Below are 23,019 nucleotides of genomic sequence, written 5' to 3' on the forward strand. Positions count from 1 at the left end.
TAAATCTATCTTATTTACATTTAGAGTCGGAAGATACATTTTGTTGATATAAGGAAATTTATTTCATGTCAATTCAAATAGAATTTCTCTCTCTCTTTCTCTCTCTCTCTCTCTCTCTCTCTCTCTCTCTCGCTCTCGCTCTCGCTCTCGCTCTCGCTCTCTCCTTTTTCTCTTAAAGTGTTTCATTATAAAAACTAAATATTAGATTTGCATAAAGCATACTTCACTACACATATAGATATTCCAAAAATTTCAAATCTGGTATTAAAATTTTTATTGGTAAAATTTTTCTTTTTCGTCTTAAACAAATGAAAACCCATTAAAAAAATTAAAAGAACCGTAAAAATATTTATTTTTTACTTGAATATTTTTATCTCTCGATTGAAACATTCGCAAGATGGAAAATTTGCGCCGAATGGCACCGAGACTCTCTCAAAGACGTTTCTCTCCTATCTTTGCTTACCTTCCCGATTTCGTAGTCCGAGAAAATAGCGTCTTACTTATCCCCGGAGTTACCCCTAATGCGAAAGAAATACGACATTACGTGTCCCGGGTGTTTCTCTGTTTCGCAATTTCAGTGATTCGTGCCGCGACTTCGAAGGCGCGTTTGACGTCGCGCGTGCAAACTTCTGAATAGACGTAGGCGATATCAGTCGATATCACCGCGGCGTAAGTAAGGAGCTCTCCGTACACCCACTACACAATAGCGTAATGAGCCAACCGACGTAAGCAGACTTATAATAATATGCGGCAAAGTCCCGGGCAAAACTTTTATCTTGTTATGGACTTGGTCGTTTTACTTGGGCGTTCATTAACGTCGTCGATAGTCTCGCGAAAATGACAAACTGCGAGCCGACAGTTGGTCTCGAACTTTCGTGCCAGTCTTGACCGGATTAAAAAAAAGAAGAAATTTCTGAATTCTCAAGTATTTGTGTGGCTATACTTTAAATATCTCTGAAATCTAAAGCCAAGAGATTTAGAGAATCTTTTTAGATCCTAAGAATATAATTAAATTACTCGAGGAGCTAACGAATTAATTACGAGAACTCGTGCAGTTTCGACTTTATCAGATTTCGCTTGATCGATTTTTCTTTCCATTTCATTTTCCGTAGGCAAAATTCCGCGTGATGGTGGAGGAGAACGCAGCGACCGGCGCCCGGCTCGACGGTGAGCTGGAGCGCGCCAGGGGCGAGTGCGCGACTCTTCGGGGTGAGTTGCGCGACGTCCGCGGCGCCCTGCCGATCGTCCTGAACAACAACAATGCCGGCAACAACGGCACCAACAGCAACAACAACCCTGGGACGGCGACCGGCGGCTCCGCTGGGAATCCCGGGCAAGAAACCGAGGCTCAGCAACAGGAGGACGGTAAGCGACTCAGCGCCGGCAGCAGCCCGGTCGAGAAGAGGAGCTCGGCCAGCGACAAGTCCGCCAGTCCCATCGACAAGAGGGCCAGTCCGGTAGACAGGAAGGAAAGAACCAGCCCCATCGATCGACGAGCCAGTCCCATAGGTACATGATATATTTTTCGATTTTTAATTAAAGTTTACTCTCTCGCCCTGATCTTTGATTTTATATATTTCTCGCTTAAAAAATTGCAACGAAATACTTGAACAACGTAAATTTACCGCGAAGGAGTAACCGGCTCGGAATACGATTAGTAGCGTAAGAAGCTGCGAATGAAATGATATTCGTGAATTCTCTCGACATCCTTCCACGAGAGAGAACTTCCGGAGAGAAGGGGATGAATTGAACGTTGAAAGTTTATTTCGCAAAAGTATTTTCATAAAGACAGCTCTCCGGAAATGCGCTTAAGGTGGGCGGAAAGTTATCGACTTGGCGCAGGCTTCGGTGGATAAGACTTTTTAAGAAGTTGGCGAGAATGAAATTTTAAGACGGCCGACGAATGTTTTTCGCATTTCCACGTTTATCTTAACTTTCCCACCTGAGAGAGGGAGTTTATCCCGTGTATCTCGCGCTTATGTACTATTACTTTTTATGACCAGCCATGATTCATAGTTTTTCCCGCGGCCAGAAGTCGGGGGAGACTAGCATTGCAAACTAACGATCCTTAAACTGCCTTTTGCGGCTTCTAAGGAGCTCGGTCTTTATGAATGTTGGATATTATTCCGTGAAATATCCAACGCGGAGTTTCACTTTGTCTATTTCCGATCGTTCGCGATGCTCCATCTTCCTAAGACGTTCGTACATTAATATTGTATGGATTTTATTAACATTCTATGAATTTCAATTTACTGTCGCTCGAAAAGAAATTTCAACATGACGCTGAGTATATGTTATATTTCGACGCGAGAAACGTGTTGGCGAAAGATCTACTTGCGAAAGATCAAAGACACGGTATGTACATTATGCAACTCGTGTCCGCTCTCTCTCTCTCTCTCTCTCTCTCTGTCTCTTTCTCCCGTGAAAGAAGGATGCCAACAGGTCCACTTAAGGGAGAGCGACATGCAAATTCGGGACGAGTACCCGTCGTCGTCTCGAATCGATCAATCATGCGCTTCACGTAGTGGTATTCGTCGTCAGGATCGCCGGCCGGACTGGATCCATCTTATCGAATTCAGTGCATCCTTCTCGGATGGTTCGAACGGCACTTTTCGATAAAGGCTGGCTTCATTCCAACGATTTCTCTCTGCTCGCCAATATAAGACGCTCTCCATCCGCTGCTACTATTCTCCTCGTCCTATTTCGCCGCTCATTTCGAGTCTTTTTCAATCGAGCTTTGTACGAACGATATTTACCGAAAATCATTCTTATTTAAGAGAGAATAATGCGGCTATATGAATGGATACGATCGAATTACATCGCATTAAACTCATTGTATGTTTGAAATTAATTAGTCCGCGATTTAAATTACACATTGCTGATTGCAAATAAACTTTCCATAAATCCATCGTGCGGCTAATTGGACGAAATACACCAAACTTATACACGGTGACACGATTCATAATTATAACACAGTTATTGGGATACAATTGATAGCGGGCGAAGGTAAAATTTTAATTACTTTTTAAAAGAACAGAATTTTAATTGTAGAAATATTGATCATTTATTAATCATTTATTAATTACACAGGTCTACAAGGTTTTGTTGTTGGGCAGCTGGGGGTCATTTCCGAAGTAATTTTCTGCGTAGAATCCGAATCCGAGGTCAGAATTGACCCATTACGTCAGGATTTTGAGATATTTGAGGTTATATACTCGAAAAATGGCTTTTTGGGCTACTTTTGAGGTTATGTACAGTACGCACAAAATTTTTTAGCTCTTTTCTTCTAATTGCATCATTTAGTACTACTCTTTCCCTTCAAAATGAGCTGTCGAATGGTCATCTACGATTTTTCCTTGCAAAGTTACGGCCATTTTAAGATGACATGATGAATTCCAAACCCTGCGCCGTTATAGCCCAACAACCTCATGAGTATTCACATTAAACCTGTAAACTTTGAACTATAAACCCGAAAACCTGGACTGAAAACTGTATATATATGGGTTTTTGGGGTCGCTGATTACGAATCTGATCTCAGATCGACCCCAAACCTATTATATACGTATTATATAATAGAGTATTATATAAAATTATTTCTTTATATTTTGAATGCTGAGGTATTTTTAGCATTTTATAGAGACCCTCTTATCATTGGAAAAAATTCGAAAAAGTTTCCATCTCTTTCTTTTCCAGAACGAAGAAATGGCTCACCCTGCCGTAGCCCGAGCGAGAAGGCCCGTCGACCGTACGCCCCCGCCCTGGAGAAGACGCGGCTGGGTGGATCCGGCGGCAGCGTGGATTCCCGATCGGGCAGCGCGAGTCCGGATCGGGGCTCGGCCAATCGGGGTGGCGGCGGTTTCCTGCATCGCGGCGGCAGCGACCGTTCCAGCGTGGAGCGACTCCGGATATCGACTAACCGCGACTCCCTGCGATCCAGCAAGGAGATGAACGACCACGACCAGAAGGACGCCGATAAGGATCTGGTGGACGGCGACGCGCGTGGCGACGAGGACAATGAACCGCCCGGACCGGCACCGGGTAGCAGACCCTCGTCCCCGGCTAATTCCCTCGGTAGGTAACTCGAGGGGCTTTAATTAATGGCGGCTATTATATTAGTCGATTCATCTTTTTTTCGCACTTCGGTCTTATTGAGCGTAGATTATCTCGGATAGCGGGTCGTCCATTGCATTACCTGCTGAGAACACTGGTGCTTCGGATCTCGCAGCGTTATATCATTCCGGAAATACACGAACCGCATATAATAGATACACGAGTCGCATTGTGAGCCTTACAAATTGGCAACGTTCTCTCACACGAAATATAATTCATGCTAAAAAACAATGCGAGATCATTTTGATTACGCGCGCGGGATCACGAAAACAGGATCATATTTTACATTTTTTTTACAATCTATTTTATAATAGAAGAATGAATTAAATATTATAAATATTCGTATAAATTGTGAGAAGATGACTATCTCTCTTGAATAATAGACACTTTTCTTCGGTGTCTAGGAATTGGCGATCCGGTTGTCGCATCCAGACTCTCCAACATTCACGGCGGTGGACACACGGAATTGGCCAGTGCCAGAAGATTGCGACTGGAGAACGAACGGCTGGTAGCCGAGGTCGCGAGGTTGAGGAGGCTGTTGCTGAGCGGGGCGGCGCGCGGCGAGGTCGGCGCCGAGGACGCCGCGATGGAGGAAGAGGCCCGCTTCGTCGCCCTGGAAATGGAACTGCAGCACGCGAAGGAAGCGTTGCAGGCGCTGAAGGCCGACCGGAAGCGGCTAAAAGCGGAGAAGTTCGATCTACTCAATCAGATGAAGGCGCTCTACGGCACCCTCGAGGATAAGGAGCGCGAACTCCGCGATTTTATACGAAATTACGAACAGGTGAGTGTCCGCGAATGACGTTAATACTTTCAGCATGTCTCTCTTGAATACTTTCTTTTCATTTTAATAACGTAATCGTTATATTTAGTGTCGGAAAATGTTGAGAATATCATCGAAAAAATTGTATTCTTGAAATGTATACTTTATAAGTCTTCTTAATATATTCTTAATGAATAAGAATATATTTTTAATGAATAAGAATATATTCTTAATTTGCGATTTCTGCGCCGCAACTCGATTTCCGCGTGCGCGACATGCGTGCAGTGCAATGGCACATGTTTCTTCATTTGTCGCTACGCGGCGACACCACTCTTGACTTTTCTCGTATTCAATATTTATCATGAAATGTATACAGGGTGTCAGGCAATTTTTGACCTTCACGAAGTAAGAAGGTAGACTGGCTCAAATTAAAAAGGAAGGTACTATACTATTTTGCGATATTCGCAATAATTAACGAAAAATTAATTAAAGAAGATCGGCCAATGCGCGTGGCTAGAAGCACACGACGGCGAAGGCGATCTGACTGTAACATAATGGCGGCGCGCGGTGATTGGGGAGGGGAGGAGCGATGAGTGTGTAAGCGCGTAGCGAAGGCTCCTCCCCTCCCCAATTACCGCTTCGCCGCGCGCCGCCATTATGTTACAGTCAGACCGCCTTCGCCGTCGTGTGCTTCGAGCCACGCGCATTGGTCGATCTTCTTTAATTAATTTTTCGTTAATTATTGCGAATATCGCAAAATAGTATAGTAGCTTCCTTCTTAATTTGAGCCAATCTACCTTCACACTTCGGGACTGTCAAAATTTTCCTGTCACCCTGTATAAAGGACTTGTATTAACGTAAGATCTAAAATATATTTTTTTCTCTTAGCAGTGGTGCGAGAAAGAGGACGCTGCTCACACACAGGTTCTCTGATTGTGTGCATTTTTGAGCCGCATCTTCTTTCTGACATCACTATTTATCAGTTTAATTTCAAACTGAATTTAAAATAATTTATTTAATAACCTGGATTCCTTGTTGGGATTCAGAATATTAAACAGATTATTTGAAATTAGACGAAAAAAAATTTTTCTAATAATTAAATTTATTTGACTTCAGTAAAGTTTATTAAATCCAAAGAAACATTTTTCTCTGTATGTTAAGAATATCTCTTTAGAAGATTTTCCTCTTAACTTAAGAAGATCCTCTTGGCGCCTATTTTAGTAGAATATATTCTAAAGATTAGTGGCATATTCTTAAGTTAAGAATACAATTTTTTCGGTGATAATAAAACCGCGAAGAGAGTACAGCGAACAATTGGCGTCCTATGAGATGATAAGCGATCCCTTAGACGATTTAAAAGTCGAGCTTAATATATATTTTCAAGGAAAGGTGTGTTTAAAGAAAATAGAAGAACATGAATTCTCGAGAAACGAAGAATATCTCTTTTATCTTTTGTGTAAGATAGCTATAACTTTCGATTTATACGAGAAGGATCCGATGGAATCATGTTAGAATCGAGGATATTGAAAAGATTCCATAATTCTTTTTCTGACAAAAATGTTCTAAAATTGCTTTCCCATCCGTTGGTAGTATTCGACGGCATCTCTTTCTCTCTGCGAAAATAATATTCTCATAATTTATATCGGGTGGGATTAAAAGATTCTTAATACACGCTTCGTCTAACATCTCGCATTCGTGCTCGTGAGAGACCGCGTCGTCTAACTTATACGGGAGTAGCCGTGTTCGGGAATTTTAATCGCGACATTTTTATATTCCACAAACGGGGATGCAATAAACAGTCGAGAAGTAACTCTAATGCTCTCCCCTCGCAATTTGCATGTTTCATATAGAAGGATCGATTCTCGATAGGGCGGTGAATTAAGGAAAGACGATGGCTGTGAAACCGAGGAAAGTGGCGCACTCGATATTTATGAACGTTCAACTCTCTAACTTGCCTCGGCGCTGCTATAATTTCCTCCCCTTCTCTAATTCGTCTTTTAACAATCATTATAAAAAGAGCTGGAAAAGTAAACTCGATGTATATTCGCATTGCAATAAATGGAACACTCAGTAAATATCATATGAAAAAAAGATTACGAGCAAGAGATATTTAATTAAATTGTTTCAACAGCAATTACTGCGATGTCCGCTTTAGAATGATTTGCTTATATGGATTTTATAATTCCGGAAGTGTTGGAAATAGCATTAGAGAGAGGGAGAGAGAGCTGCTACTTTTTTTCCAGAGTGACATATTAATTGCTGCCGGTATAAAGGGACAACGCTACGCCGAGCGTGTCGTTAGCATTTATAAATATCCTTTGATATCATTTTGTGCCGACGCTGTGCATTTCCACAACCTTTAGCACGTAGCGATATCCATTAGCAATACTGTGGCGATTTCTAATGTTGAGTTTTTAAATCTCCTAACGAGAGATGAAACCGTATCGATAATACTGTGTCCTCGGCAAAATATTTTCCCTAAAAATATTCGCGAAAGAGAGGGAGAGAGACAAGAAGGAACTTGACCTCGCCCATCTTGTTATCCTAACTAGGTAGGTCGCTGGAGAAAATGCGACACGACTTGACGCAGGGCGAATGGTTTAACTATTAAAGCGTAACAAAATCCTCCGTTCGCGCGTTAAAGCGACCAGCTAATGAAAATTGAGAACAACGCGAGAACGACTAACGAAACCGCTGGGTTTCCGCGGTGGGTTTTAATTTCGCCTCTAATGCGTCTTTATGAAGCAACGCGGAAATATCGAGAGAGAGAGAGAGAGAAAATGCTTGGCCGTTGTGTGAAAATCTAGTTAAAAAACTTTTATGTACAACGCGATCGGTGCCGCTCCAGGCAGTTAATCAGTAATTGGCTCGTTACTTGAAATTTCATTAAACCACGGCAGAAATGTCGTTTACAGATGCCATTGTCAAACGTACATCGAACGTTAAAAAATATATTATGGAAGAGAATTATAGAAAAAAAATATACATATATGCGCACCGAAAAAGAGAGAGAAGAGTTATATCAACGGTTGAAGTTAAAGTCGCCCGACCACCGGTTTCAATCTTCTCATGTGCGCATGTCGAGTTGGCGAGCGGAGTCGGCAATTTTGCCCGTTAAATACTTTCATTAAACTTGCCGGAATTTCTCATTTTGCCGAGACCGTTATGACCGAGTCGCGTCGGGACGCGCTCGTTTCAACTCCGTTAAATGGCATTCGCACCGACGAACATCACCGGGCTCTGTGCACCAGGTGCATTGGACGGGTGATCTTTCAATTTCGTTGCATTAAAAGAAAAAAAAGCGCGATTGATGTTGAAAGTTCTGTATATCTTATTGTGACACACAGAAATGTATGTATGCTCTGTAAAGTTCAAGGTCGACAAAGCGATATCAGATATCAAGTTGATTTATCTCTGAACAATTTTTTTCTCTTGAGGAGATAAGAAACACGAAGGATAGTGAAAATGGTGGGTCAAACGCTATTAGTGCTGGAAGAGACTCGAGGACCGACTTCGAGAGTGCATCGCGTATCAAGATTGCTCCCCTCGATATAATGGGACCGTTTGGTCTTAAACCAATGTGTAACGATATGCCGAGACAGAGAGAAAGAGAAAGAGATAATGTGGCGAGCTTTTGTCGCTACCGATTGTTATCAACCCTGGAACAAAGACGCGGCTCAGCCTCGGGCTCAGTTCTCGAAAGGCCCGAGAACAATATTCCCGTGTCTCGAAAGGTCTACGTAAAATGTCGAACGCACACAGATGTGTCGGATTATGCATGTGGTCACTGAAAACACACACATATATACACAAAAGTGCTTTGTCTTTAATGAAGTTATTTTGGCGAAACGAAAATTGGAATATAAAATTGAGGAATAAAATCAAAGACATCCACACGAAATTTAATTTTATGGTAAAAATTAATTAAATGGAAAACAAATTCAATTTTAATTATAAAACTAATTATAAAGTAAATTGAAAATATGACAGGCATATATTTCACAAAAATCTGGAAGTTTATTCATGAAAGTAAAATTAATATAAAACAAATTAAAAAAAAAACTTATTAATAATATATGATGTTTGAAAAGTGATTAGAAAGTACAATAAGATGAAAGAACAAGCAATCTTTTTTTACTCCTTTCTCTTTTCACTCGATTGCAAATTTATAATAACAATAATAATTTTTCTCAAATGTCTTTTTGATGATATTATTTATGAAATAGCATAATTTCGTGCACATAAAATGTTGGTAATCATTAATATTTATTGTATTATCCTCCGGATAATTGCTGCGTGAAGATCAAAAGAGATCGTAATGCTAGCTGGTAATGTAATATTGACGTTTTAATAAAATATTATTAATAATATTATTCCATGCGCATGAGACATCGAAGGAATCCGCAATTAATTTCTAAGATTCTACGCTTTTGTGACGGAGGCTTAGTATATTAAAAAGGCTTTTTATATTAAAAATACAACGCGGCGAAATGGAAGTTTGATGTTGAAACTCTGCAACGAGCAAAGAAGTACGACGTTATTATAGAAAAAATTATTAGGACATGAGAGGAACCGACTCTTACGAGTATTACACGCAGAAAATTACATGAAATGTTTAATAAAAAAATTTTACATAAATATATATTTCTTAATAAAAATTTAGAAGAAAAAAAACTATTTCATATATAATATATCGTTATAATGAATTATTTTCGTTGAAAACACTGCATATATTTATCATACATACCAAGTATTTATCAAAATTAGGACAAGCTTTTCTATTTGACAGCTTGATGTCGCGAAAGTTGAAATTTCGCTACTACTTATTTCTCCAACAAAATGACTTCGTTACTTAGAGGGAAGTTCCTGATGAAAATATCAGACTAAACGTCACCGACAGGCGACGGTGCACGCACAAATTTCTCATGTTGCTTCTGCCATACCGAAAAAAATGCACGCGTCGCCCCCGGTTTTACGACAGTTTTCCCTCTATAAAATACGTCGTCAATTTTTTTTATTTCCCTTTCTTCTTCATTTACACTCGTGTTCTTTCTCTCCTCTCGCGTAATCTACTTCGTGTACTTTCTCTCCTCTCGCGAGTGTCGACATATTATTACACCTGGTTACACAGGCGCGTCTTGTGATTTTCTATTCTACGTTGTTCTCAATTTTCTCTGCGAGGCGACTGTATTTCCGAGCAGGAGAAGCATTTTTCCGGCATTTAATTTTTCAAGGTAACATAATATCTTCGCAATTGCTTATGATGATTTCTGAAATAACTGACAAGCTCTTCCAACTTATTTTATCCAGCTCTGTAATTCAATTTTCTTCAAATTTTTGTTCCGCGAAAGAATACATATAACATTTATTTTTGTCTTTTAATAAACTACCCTTTTTGCGATTTATATTACATTCCATGTTATGTCCTGAATTTGACGCGTATCATTCAATACAGAAATTCTCTAGTCGATGTGCGTGAACAAACCTGCCTTTTCGCGTGCAATCTCCTTCAATCTACTCGTCTTTGTTCGGTTTCACGAGCGTTGACGTGTTTTCCGGTCCTTCCTGTTTATCATCCAATGTCATACCCCGACGATGCGCTTATGAAACGCTGATGGAATTACTTGTTCGCTGCGATGAAGCTTCCAAACTACTTAGGTTTTTCTCTCGCATCGCTCTGCCATGGAAAATTGCAGACATTATCCGCGCATTTATATACAGTAGTCCGCTTTCAAGGAATTTAATATGCTCGAGAGCTTTATGAATGTTTATGAACACGCGCTGAAAAATTTTAATAGGAAAGAACTCTGCAAGCGTACAAGATGGTGATAAAAAAATTCCCTCAAATTTCCCCTACGATTCTTATAAAGTTTACAAAGTTTATTAGTCTCTGAAATAATTAATTAGCAGATACGCTTTATCTGTGTGCAATAAGATAAGATAAGATAAATCTATCATAAGCAAGATGAATTAGTACGATGCGAAAGAGCAAAATCTCGGGGAAACTTTTCCCGGGGTGTCTTTCGCGTAAATGACGTCCTTTAGGGTCGCAATTATAACAAACTTTGCGCCTCCTCCAGGCGATATGACGCAATAGTTTTTGAGGCCGAAGCTACGACGTGCTAACAACCGACGCCCGAGTGATCCGCACCGCCTGTAATAACCGTGTTGCCGCAAAGTTTAGCCGATAAACCTTGCTGCAACACCTGTTATACATACGACAGAGTTACTTGCGCTCGAGGGAGAGATAAGTGGATTAACTTTGCCGTAGAGTCGATATCGTCGACGGAGTGGCTAATGGTCGATGCTAAACGTCACGTCTATTCGCGCGCTAAAATATAATCGAGTTACCTTCCTAATCGCGGAAAACACATCTGTGTTCTCGTCGTGATTGTATCGTTCGTTTAATCGAACTTTGACCGTAGAATTTCACGCGACATGAAGAAATAGAGTATATACACTTGTATTTTCAATGCAGGAAGGTATCATTAGCTTCAGTTTTAGTATACGAGGTTTGATCAAAAAGTTCCCGAAATTTTTATTTCAAAAAATATTTATTCATCATATTTATATGATCCCCTTCAAAGTGGTCCCCATCGGATATAACACACTTATGCCAGCATTTTTTCCAATCCTCAAAACACTTCTGAAACGCACCTTTTGATATAATCTTCAGCTCGTTCAGCGATTTTGCCTTTATCTCCTCTATGGTCGCAAAACGTTGTCCTTTCATGGTTCTCTTCATCTTTGGAAATAGAGAAAAGTCGCAGGAGGCCATGTCTGGCGAATACGGTGGCTAAGACATCACTACAGTGTTGTTTTTTGCCAAAAATTCACGAGCAAGTAGTGAAGTGTGAGCTGGTGCATTGTCGTGATGTAATTTCCACGAGTTATTTTTCCACAATTCTGGTCGTTTTTTCGGATTGCTTCACGCAAACGGTGTAAAACTTCTTCAGCAACCTCCCTAATAATGATTCGGCGATTATCAAGAACGATTTTCTTAATTTCCTCCACGTTTTCATCGATAGTTGATGTGCCAGGCCGTCCAACTCTCTCGTCATCTTCAACATCTTCACGGCCTTCTTCGAAATGTTTGTACCACTCATAAACACTTTTTTTCATAACAGATAACTCGCCAATAGCCTTCTCCAACATTTTCACCACGTCACTGCACTTTATTTTATTTTTATCGCAAAATTTAATGCAAATTCTTTGTTCCATCATTTTCAAAATTAAAAAATCGCCGAGCACACCAAAATGCATCTTACTTATTTGCCTGTCAAAAACAACCTACAATATTCAATATGATTGAAAAAGACAGAAACACAAATAAATTCATGCTATCCTTTTCTCTCAGAAGGACATCTCCCATTATCTTATAAGCAATCTATGTTAATATGTCTATGTGTATAGCGTACGAAATTCAAAAATTCCGGGAACTTTTTGATCAAATCTCGTAATGTCTATGACAGAAAGTCAATTAAAGTAATTTTCTTGTCCAGGTCCAGTTTTGTAGAAGAAATGTTTAAGAAATACTTAATCATTGGATGAAAATAATTTGCGCCACGCTCATCCTTGATTGTTCCACTTAATCGCGCGCTACAACCAGTTATACCCAAGCATTAATTATGCTTGCAACGCGGGACTTATCAGCAATGAACGTCAATCTGTTCATGTTACGTGTGTATCGAACATTCGAATCTCTTCTGTCGTCTCGTCTGTTCTTCACTCGGGGCGACACGCTTGAGATAAGCAATAGAATGGCTGCTCGAAACACGTTTCGCGAAAGCCACGTTGACTGAATTTCGTGAAATTTCAGCCGGATATTTATCCCCGAATTCAGTTTGATTTCCAACGGCTATTTGCCCTCATCGCCGTTATTAGTTTGCCCGCTATTTCGACGAAATCATCGGCCTGTCAGTGCGCGGCTCAAGTTATTTCGTCATAAATACCGATCATTATATCCCCGCATCGAGCCCGTAATTGATTATTAATTCACTCCGCAAATGCTTTACAATGTTGATTTTGCAGCGTCGAAATTAACATTGTTAAACACTGAAATATACTGATCGTGTATTAAAATACAATTATTTCTCAATAGCGAATACATAGATATTTTTTTTCCGGAGCGAGATTAATAAACTTCCGACGTGTATCGCAAAGAGAAGAGAATGTTACGAGGATCGAAACGAGCAGTTTGCCACTTGATCGCTGTGCTCCTCGCGATTTTCGGAACACGCGCATGCCACGGTAGATGGTGAAGGTTTTGTGGGCGGAGTTACTGCCTGGACATGGTCCCTTTGACCGTTGATTGCAGCGGATGCGGGAGAACGAGGCGACCCTGGGACGTCTTCAGCAGCAAGGAGCCGGCATGCCGTCGGAGGAACGCGAACGGGAGAGGGAGAGGGAACGCTGGAGTCTCTTAAGGGCGGCGAGGGACGAGGCCGATCGAAGCCTGAGCCTCGCGGCTAGTTTGGCCGACAAAGAGGCCGCCCTCTCGCACGCACACGCGACCATAAAAGAGGTGAGTCGAACGTATAATTCTGGATCGACGAGTCTAACATTGATTTGGCTCGGAAGAGCTCAGTGACCGGAAAAGAAAGAGAAAAAAATTACAATATATAAAAAAATTAATTAAAAACGTGATTAAACATTCTTCACATGTAACTTAACAAGCGATCACTCAATACTCGACGAGACAAATAAAACATAAGAATTCTGTTTCTCTCCAGCGAGGAGGGAGGTATATTCCTATTATTTATATCTAGCCTATCTTTCGTAATGGTTCACATTTCGAAACTGCACTTCCGCATGAATATTGCAGTTGCAACGTCAGCTGGCGGAACGCGGCGGCGGCGGCGGCGGGATCTGTCTGAGCGATCAGGAGTCCCTGGTGTCGTTTCCACGTGGCAGCGTGAACGGCGCCGCGACTCCCGGCGCCGGGAGTAGCAGCGGTGGAGGCGGAGGCGGAGGCGGCGGCGGCGGCGGCGGCGGTGGCGGTGGCGGTGGCGGTGGCGGTGGCGGAGGCTGCGGCATCATCCCTCACGTGAATTCGCAGCCGCCGTTGGGCATTACCGAACTCGGCGTGTCCGTAGGTAACGCGGGCGGCGGCGCGGGTGCGGGGGGATCTTCCGGCGGCCAGGCCGGCGATCGCGGCAGCTGCAGCGCCGACAGCGGGGTTCGTGGATCCAGCGATCGTGAAAGCGGCGGCGCGACCAGCGTCGGCGGGAATCTGTCGGACTCCACGACAGACGGTGAGTTTCGACGACGTTTCGGCACCGCTTTGGTCTCTCTCCCTCTTAGCCTATCGCGCGAGACAAAGTGTAGGATATATACTTGGATATTAAAGGGGAAAAGGAGGAGGAATGTGCAAGAAAGCGGAGAATTTTTAAATGAACCAACTACATGTCTTCTCGTAAATTGTTTGCGCGATGAGCGTCCACGTTCGAGCGCGGAATTGCCCTTTTCCTCTGCGGCGATTATATGAAATGAGTCGCCTTAATTATTTTTTTTTTTTAAACTAAAGTCTTTTTATGATTACAATTTTTTTAAGTATAAGCTGCGCATTAGCTTTAGTCTTTTCATAAACATGTTCGGGGGAGAAAGAGAGAGATTTCATTTTTAATAATAAGTGTATTAGGTTTTTTATCTATTTACGTTTACGTTGCAACGATTACATGAGATGAGTGCCTTGACCACAATTTTTTTACAGAAATCTCCTTCTATGATTAAAATTTCTTCAAGCTGCTGTGTGTGTGTTATATCAATACAATAACATTAATATCAACGTATCTTTTCGTGAATCTATTCGAAAGATTTCTTTCTCTAATATTTTTAATAAAAATGAACTTTTTTTATATGTACGAGGGTGATTTGAAAAGTCCGTGCAAAAATGAAAACTACTTAATTTTTCGGGATAAACCTTTTTTATTTTTCAACGTAGTCTCCTTTTAGGCTTATACATTTCGTCCAACGCTGCTCCAGTTTGTTGATCCCTTTCGAATAATTGGTCCAATACTGCAAAATAGGCATTCGTTTCCGCAATCACGTCCTTGTTTGAATAAAATCTCCTTCCCTCCTTACCATTTCTTCATATTTGGGAACAAGTAGTAGTCCGAGGGAGCCAAATCTAAAGAATAGGGGGGATGCGGAACGAGTTGGAATCTTAACTCCATCAATTTTGCGGTCACAACTCTAGAGGAGTGAACTGGTGCGTTGTCGTGATGGAAAAGGACTTTTTTGTGGGCCAATCGTAGACGTTTTTCTTGCAGCTCGGTTTTCAAACAGTCCAATAACGATGAATAATATGTATAACTTGTAATAGTTGTACCCTTTTCCATATAGTCGATAAAGATTATTCCTTGCGAATCCCAAAAGACAGGACGTCCAGAAAGTTCAGCGTCACTCATGGCCACTCCGAAAATTTTGAAACCACTTATAAACTATTCTAATCGAAGGTGCAGATTCACCATAATGTTTATCAAGCTTCTCTTTAATCTCCTGAGGCGATTTGCCTTTCATAAAGTAATGTTTGATCAACACAAATTCTCTTTCAGCTATTTTTTGGAAATCACTCGATTTCCTCGATTCAAACGAACGCCAAACACAGAGAAATAGACCGATCTGGCTGAAACTTGGTATGTGTTCTTCCAAGAAATGCTACTAACTGAAAATAACCTCGATGCACACCACTGGTGCCATCTCTCTGACTTTGCACGGACTTTTCAAACCACCCTTGTATCTACGTGTTAATATTCAATTTCAATCTAGTTTTAATTCAAGTAAATATAACACTCTTGTAGGGTTATATAATATCAAAAAATACGAACGTGTAGTTACTGATCTCACAATAGAAATCTTAAAGACGCGAGAAGAAAAAGATTCGAAGGAGTATGTTATCTCTACCGTTACTATTAATCACAATCGTAGTGACACGCGCTTAGGAGATAATGACCCTGGCGTTTAGGTGCAACGAGCTCCAAGATTAATCGTCTAGTTAGAGGGGCTTGCAGTGCACATCCGGCTAAGTACCGGCTTGAAAAATAGTCCAGCGTCCGTTAGCCGCGAATGTTAATCGAACGTAGGTGGTGGCGGTCTAATCGAGCACGCTTCCTTCATGTATTATTCAACCAATCGCCGTGCCGTTGCATCAAAACGGTTTGATCGATTGGGTTCCCCGGCAAACATTCGCGGTCGCTAAAGAGCGCGCGGGGATGATTTTCGCGAAATCACGAAAGGATATACTTCGAGCGTGCATCGAGGAGCGCTCAAGTTTCAGGATTATCTAGAATCTTATCATGTTACGTTATCGAGTTAAACATTTGCTCAGGATATTGCTCTATCGCTTTATTTTTCAACGTTTTTTCATAAAAGGAGAGTGCGCTTGAGAATAACAAAAAGATTGATGATGTATTGTCGTATAAATAGGCTCCTATTACACAATTATTTATCAATTTAATTTAATTTGATATGATTTTAAATACATAATCTCTCTATCGCTAAAATTATAAATCAATAACATAATAGTTCATCAAAAGAGAGAAATAGAAAAATTTTTGAATTTTACAACAGTGAGAGAGAGCTTCTCTCTTGAATTTTTCACGCGGCTAATAATATACCGAGAAATTAAAAGTTAATTAGCCAATTAAACATTATTCCGTATGCGCGCGCGAAATTATCAATTAAAACTTTGCCTATTAACCGAATAGAAATTTTCTCTAATGACCGCATCCGTCATCTCGCGACGAAAAGTCAGAGGCGTCAAGTTACTTTGCACTTTTCAACGTGTCCGCGACGTGTCCACTTTCAGTGGTGATCTCGCATTATCCTCGTAATAAGGACGACGCGCGACATAAAGAACACAAGCTCGTCTATCAGCGAGCGAGACCTCGAGGAAAGCTCGTTCTTGACAACCCCGGGACGCAAAGGCCTCCGATGGGGCCTCAGCGACACCTCCCCGCACTCTTCCTTCCATCGCTCGGAATTGATGTCCTTTATATATTTCCGCGCAGGCACGCCGACAATTACGGTCGAGGGCAGCGGTCTCGACATGGACAGCATCTCCGTGGTATCCTCCGTAGCACCATCCCATATATACCAATGTAAGTGTCCAAGAGCATAAATCACTGATCGTCGTCGTCGTCGTCGTCGTCGTCGTCGTTGTCGTCGTCGTCGTCGTCGTCGTCACGTTACCCCTGTCATTCTCTTTTTCGCGCTCTCCCCCAACCCTCCATCTCATCGTGTCCTCCTCATCGACGCCTGTGCTGCTTTTCTATGTGCGTCTTTTTTCTCTTTTCCCCCGATATCCCTCGTTTTCACCAACGATCACAGGGTGGCCGGTTCAATCGTTATCGATCGACCGCGCAGGATTAATTATTAATCGTGATAATTATTTGACGCATTCGAATAATTGTACAAAACATTTCCATCGTTGAGGATCAGCGTCGAAACTTCTCTCTCCCATAAAACTTCGAAAATCACGACGATGCGAAAAATCGATCGCTATCGAATTCCGGTCACCCTGTAGTCATTTATCTTTTGGTGTGTGTGTGTGTTTATGTGTGCGCGAGCGTGCGCCTTAAATACGATGAACGGTGATTTCGAAAGGGATCGAGGGCACTCGGCGAATAAATCATCGTTTCTTTTCGATGCGTAAGGAAGCCTGAACCGGTGCCGAGAGGGTCCCCGAGGATGTGTCCTCGATACATAAACCCTGCCTGCTCTACACGGCTCGAATGCATGCGCATGCACGTACCGCAAATCTGACAGATGACAAGAACGAGCTATGCCCACGAGAAGGACCTTTTTTGCACTCGAACTCGGATCGCTGCACGACGCGCTGTGTGTTCTTTATGTGACTTGCATCGATTACCCTTCGCTATGTCATTAAACAGAATAATGGCTCGACAAGTACAAGACTTTGCCGAAATGATTTCAGTATAAAAGAAATCGCGACACGTTTAAATAGACTAAATGATAATAAGTAATTGATGGTCCCAGATTAACAACATCCTTTTAATGACACTAACGCCAATTAATTTGTTGTCTCTCTGTCATATGTGCATCTCTTTTGATACCTTCTCTTGAATATTAATTTTCCCTCTACGTGACGTAGTATAATTAAGTAACTTTCGCGTAGCATATATCATTCATCGACGATTCCATTTACTAATATGAGTGGGGCTTTCGCATTTACATCCTTCGCATATCTCTCGTTACATTTCCATCTCTCTATCCATTTACTTTCTGTCTTCGTTCTGAGAGAAAAGACGTACGGCGCTCAATCGGGTCTCGTGTTTTCAGCCGCGACCACGCCGAAGGACTGCAGCCCCACGTTGTCGCCGCTAAACGCATTCTCAAGGTCCATAGACAATTCTTCGCTATCGCGATCGGTTGAGCAGCTATCCAGCCCGCTGGAATCCGAGCCGAGGAGGAACAAGCAGCCGCCACCTGTCGTCGCACCTGCCGCGCATTCGCGATCGTCCGCCACTCGCGGCGGCACATGGGGATCCATTTCAAGGTAAGGAGGTCGCTCCGTTATGTACGTTCAAGGATTTTTCCAAGGCAAAAATCGTTCGAAAATGATGTAAATTTAATTTCGAAAAAATATGTTTATGTACATATATTGATATAAATATATAAATATATAAAGAGTGCAGTTCCAAAAAGTGCATATCTCCGATTGTTCTGAAATTTTACATACTACTGTATTTCGACGCGCTGATTAAGAATATGACAATGAAAATTGGCGACAAAGTCATCTTCAAGATCAAAATGAAGAAAAAATAGCTTTTTTTGTATATCTATAGATACTAATTATATATTAATTGAGCGATACATCGATTATTTAGCTCATTACGCAAACATTTAATCGCGATTATCGGGGAAATGCGAACGGTAACTGCGCGATAAGTGGTGCATTTTACATGTAAATGCGAGTTAAACTGTTTTGTCGCGGCGAATAATTGACGCATGACACAAAATGAGCGGTCGCTCGATAAATAACTCTACGGAAAAAAAAGCGAAAGATTTCCGATCGACCAAATCGCACCAACGGAATTAAACGCACACGAGGAACGGTGAATGGTTTTTCAAATGCTCACGACACAAGTTCATTGATTTTCGCAAACGCGCGTAACAGCTGCCGCGCTGCTCGATAGTTTTTGCACTTTGACGACTCGTAGAGCGTAACTTCAACAGGGCGTGCGATTACCTACCACGCGAGTCTCTCAGTCAGTTCCCTAACAATGTGTTACATACGGGTGAAATGAGTTGGTGAACACGGTAAAAGGGAAACTGCAACTCTTTACAACGATGTTAGAGAAAGATCGATGTAGATTTGCGACGTGCAGAAATAACAAAGACTGCTGGTGCAAAAATAGCAGAATCCTTTGAAACGGGGCGACTCTTTGGATATAGGGGAAACGTATTGATTTTTCACATCTAGATACTATTATACAGCCGATATTATATATCGGTGAGGCTTTCATCTCCATGACAGGTTCGCGAGGTGATTTTACTTTAAATGATGGATTGGCTCTTTAGCTATGAAACAGGGTACCGCTTCAATATAGAAATCTCTAAAGTTTCTATTATTCCGCCGAATTGGCGGGACCGACATTAAATTTATCTTCATCGAAAGAAACTCTATTTTTAATAAAATTTGAAATCGATCAAAATTTTTACAAAAGTATCTGTTTATTCTAAATTGGATTCAATTGATTAGCAATGTAATATCTCGAAATAAAAACCTCGCGAAACGAGATCACAAGCATTAGAAGAGACAGAAAAATTTGTGTTTTGTAATGGATATTATCAAAGTACACAAAAGGAAAGTATTCCGTTCGAGTATTACGACATGTGTGTGGATCGATATTTTCTTTTTTGACAGAGTGTTCGCTCGTTCGCGACATCGGAAGACGGCAAACAGCACCAACGCTGGAAGCGGTAGCAACGAGGCTGCGGATAGCTTTGATCCGTATCGATCGTGGTCGCCGCTCACCGAGGAGGGTTACGCCGAAAAACTTCGTTTGCTTCGCGAAGCAGCCTCCGTGCCTATGGAACGATGGCGAGCCCCGACCGTTTTAGCCTGGTTAGAGGTGGCTCTCGGGATGCCGCAATACGGTCCACGATGCGCCGAGAATGTCAAGTCGGGCAAGGTAAAGGACTCGTCGATTTGTTCTGTTCCACCAGCTTTAAAGTTGTTCAACCTGTTGATACGAGGGCGGAGTCCCCTAGAATCGTTCGAGTTCACTCGCGATTAATCTCAATCGCGCGTTAGACATATATCTTTCGTACACAAAGATCTTCTTCTTCAAGATGTTTCCATCTCAACTGCAACCGTGTTTTCGATCGAGACATTCGTTGATCGGCCGCTACTTGCAGGTTCTACTCGAGCTAAGCGATGCCGAACTGGAGGCCGGTTTAGGCGTGACGCATCCGCTTCATCGAAAGAAGCTACGTCTGGCCATCGAGGAACATCGGCATCCAAGCCACGTTCGGTATCCTTGCATCGCGCAGCTCGGTCATACTTGGGTCAGCTCCGAGTGGCTGCCGGATCTCGGTCTGGCCCAGTACTCGGAGAGTTTCGCCACCAACATGGTGGATGCGCGTATGTTGGACCATCTCAGCAAGAAGGAGCTCGAAAAGCTGCTCGGGGTCACGAGAAAGTTTCATCAGGCGAGCATCGTTCACGGTATTCATCTGCTGCGGATGCTGAATTATGATCGACAGGTGAGCGAGAATTACAGCGAGCATTACACGATCTCATTAAACCACAGACGATCCATCGCTTTGAAATCAGTACTCTGCGAAAATTAATCGAACGATTAATTGCGCGGCTAAGTAATACTCTTAAAGAGATGACGTGATGCTTCTGTGACAGGCGCTCGCTGTCAGGAGACATCAATGCGAGCAGGTTGACACGGATCCTTTGGTCTGGACGAATCAAAGGTTCATTCGGTGGGCGAGGAATATCGATCTCACGGAATACGCCGAGAATCTGAAAGGTGAATGCGACAAGCGATTCTATATCATTAAAAATTGTTTAAGATTGTAAATTATAATTTTTTTTATATATATCATGATTTTTCAAATTTTACCGTAATGATTATTGAGCGACATATACATATATTTTAAAAATAAAAATCTGTGCGAATAAAGGAGAGCACTTTCACTTTTAACTCCGATAACACTTTCATGAACTGTTGAAATCAAAATCTTCTCTGCAGACTCGGGTGTACATGGTGCTCTGGTTGTATTGGAGCCGTCGTTCACCGGTGACACCATGGCTACTGCGTTGGGTATACCGCCGGCCAAACACATGATTAGACGGCATCTAACCGCCGAATTGGAAGCGCTCGTTCTGCCAGCAAGGTACTCAGTCTACTGTCATCCAGAGGCAACACTGGACAACGCTCACTAATCGACATGACGTTGCTATTCTCGTCGTCAACGAGACCGACGTCTTCTCGAAACACTAATCCACGTTTGAGCGTTCCACGTCTCGAGAAAGAACCTCCTTAGAGCGACTTGTGAATTCGATGTTAGTCTTGAGATTCTCTCGAAGTCACTCGAATATGCCTTGAATCTTTCACCGCGCTTTATGTGTCAAAAAAGGATCAAATACGCGCTCTCTCTAAACAACTTATGTCAAGTCACGCAATAAAACGAGCATACCTTTTAAGGCTATGGAAAACGAGAGGGAAATGTCCCTCGTTTTTTTAAAATAAAAAGACTTATCGGGCCAGTATATCGTCAGACACATCGCTTATTGCTAAAATTTCTTGTGTGAAAAATCTCTCGATAAAAATACCACTGCCTTCTAGCTAATCGCACATTGGTTAAAAGAAAGATAAGAAGAAGACGATCCTTTGATCAAACATGGGAAATTTCGATAGCTAGATAAAGGACAATAATATGGAATTGAAACTTTTTTTACGTTCATCGCATAAAGGCGCTCTTTCGAGATTGTTTCTCAAGACGGAAACGTGACGGGGAGGAATAAGGACCACGTGTCGCTTTATTCCTCATCTCTCGATCGACTCGTGCCATATGTCGAACGAAGTCGAATCGTATTCTCCAAACGGAAGTAGCAGGTGCAAGTTATAAAGCAACGAACGACACGTCACGCCGGACTCTGCGTCCAAGTCTACGTATGATGATCAAAGTTAAATCGTCGAATTACGTCGCGGACCGTAAATACTTGATCACCGGTCTTCAGTCTTTACAGCGATCGAGGCAGCAGAGACTTGCTAGAGCATCGTCAATTATTTATTTATTTACAAGAGTGCTTCGTGCGCGCGGATAAAATAGTCGATAGTGTTTTCTCTTTTTTCCTCCGAGACTCTCTCTCTGAAATATTCTCGAGAAACTCTCGTGCTTAATCGCCGTGCCGAAAAATTGCCGAACGAACCGACGCGGAATCCTCGCCTCTTTGCCGCGAACGATCGATACCCGCGTCGTAAAATAGCGGAGAGAAAGAGTTGTTACTGTATAGTCGCTGGTAATCGATAGGCAGCTACTTTTTCCAGAATTTCTACGAGTAAAGTTAAAGTTACCGTGTAAGAGAGACGCGTATTCGTGAACTTCCGCAGAAAGTTTTCGTAATCAACGGAACGTAATTTAACATAATGCTAGAAAATGTCGAGGGGAAAGTTGTAAATATCTCGAGAATCGGTTCGGAAATGAAGGATATGAAGAGGGAGTGCAATTTTCATCTGAATTTTATGTCACTTTTTTGTTTGAACGCGGCTAACGAATCGCACTACGAGAGTATTTATTTCAACTTCCACAGTTGCAGTAGAAATTCTCGTTCGTGTTAAGTGGATGTCGAGCGGTGCTTCGAGAATTGCGCTCCAGCGATCTCCATTAACTGAAATACATACGAGTAATTAAAATTAAGCTGAAATATGAACTCCCTTGGCATATCGAAGTATAAATAGAGCCAAGAGCGCGCGCGCTTACTCGCTCGCTCGCTCGATGATCTCTCGATCGCGATCGATCGCGAGAGCGCCGAAAAAAATCACTCGTAGTCTTAATACACACGCCATACCTGGATATTATCGGGCATACACACACGTAAATACAGTATACAGTATACAGTCGACATATAATGTACATATACAAACATGCGCGATTATGAAACCACC

At 41.9% G+C, this 23,019-nt stretch overlaps 2 protein-coding genes across 17 annotated transcripts in view; one reads left to right on the forward strand and one right to left on the reverse strand.

Moving 5' to 3' along the window:
- Liprin-gamma (liprin protein kazrin) overlaps positions 1-23,019 on the forward strand; it is a 156,322-nt gene that overhangs the window by 123,564 nt on the left and 9,739 nt on the right. For 15 of the 16 annotated variants that reach the window (XM_083084699.1, XM_083084696.1, XM_083084700.1 and 12 more), the window contains 11 exons: positions 1,113-1,509; positions 3,694-4,071; positions 4,515-4,891; positions 13,188-13,394; positions 13,695-14,124; positions 16,882-16,971; positions 18,173-18,389; positions 19,761-20,028; positions 20,255-20,602; positions 20,754-20,877; positions 21,100-21,244. In XM_083084699.1, coding sequence (XP_082940825.1) covers positions 1,113-1,509; positions 3,694-4,071; positions 4,515-4,891; positions 13,188-13,394; positions 13,695-14,124; positions 16,882-16,971; positions 18,173-18,389; positions 19,761-20,028; positions 20,255-20,602; positions 20,754-20,877; positions 21,100-21,244 — 2,981 coding nt within the window. The remainder of the gene's footprint in view (positions 1-1,112; positions 1,510-3,693; positions 4,072-4,514; positions 4,892-13,187; positions 13,395-13,694; positions 14,125-16,881; positions 16,972-18,172; positions 18,390-19,760; positions 20,029-20,254; positions 20,603-20,753; positions 20,878-21,099; positions 21,245-23,019) is intronic. The other variant, XM_083084689.1, reaches the window with a different exon arrangement.
- LOC145963070 (uncharacterized) overlaps positions 1-23,019 on the reverse strand; it is a 250,716-nt gene that overhangs the window by 50,866 nt on the left and 176,831 nt on the right. The gene's annotated exons all lie outside the window — the stretch shown is intronic.

The sequence above is a fragment of the Camponotus vicinus genome, unplaced genomic scaffold (assembly GCF_025532165.1).
Source record: "Camponotus vicinus isolate PSW18456_S1 unplaced genomic scaffold, iyCamVici1.0 SCAF_12, whole genome shotgun sequence".
Lineage (NCBI taxonomy): Eukaryota > Metazoa > Arthropoda > Insecta > Hymenoptera > Formicidae > Camponotus > Camponotus vicinus.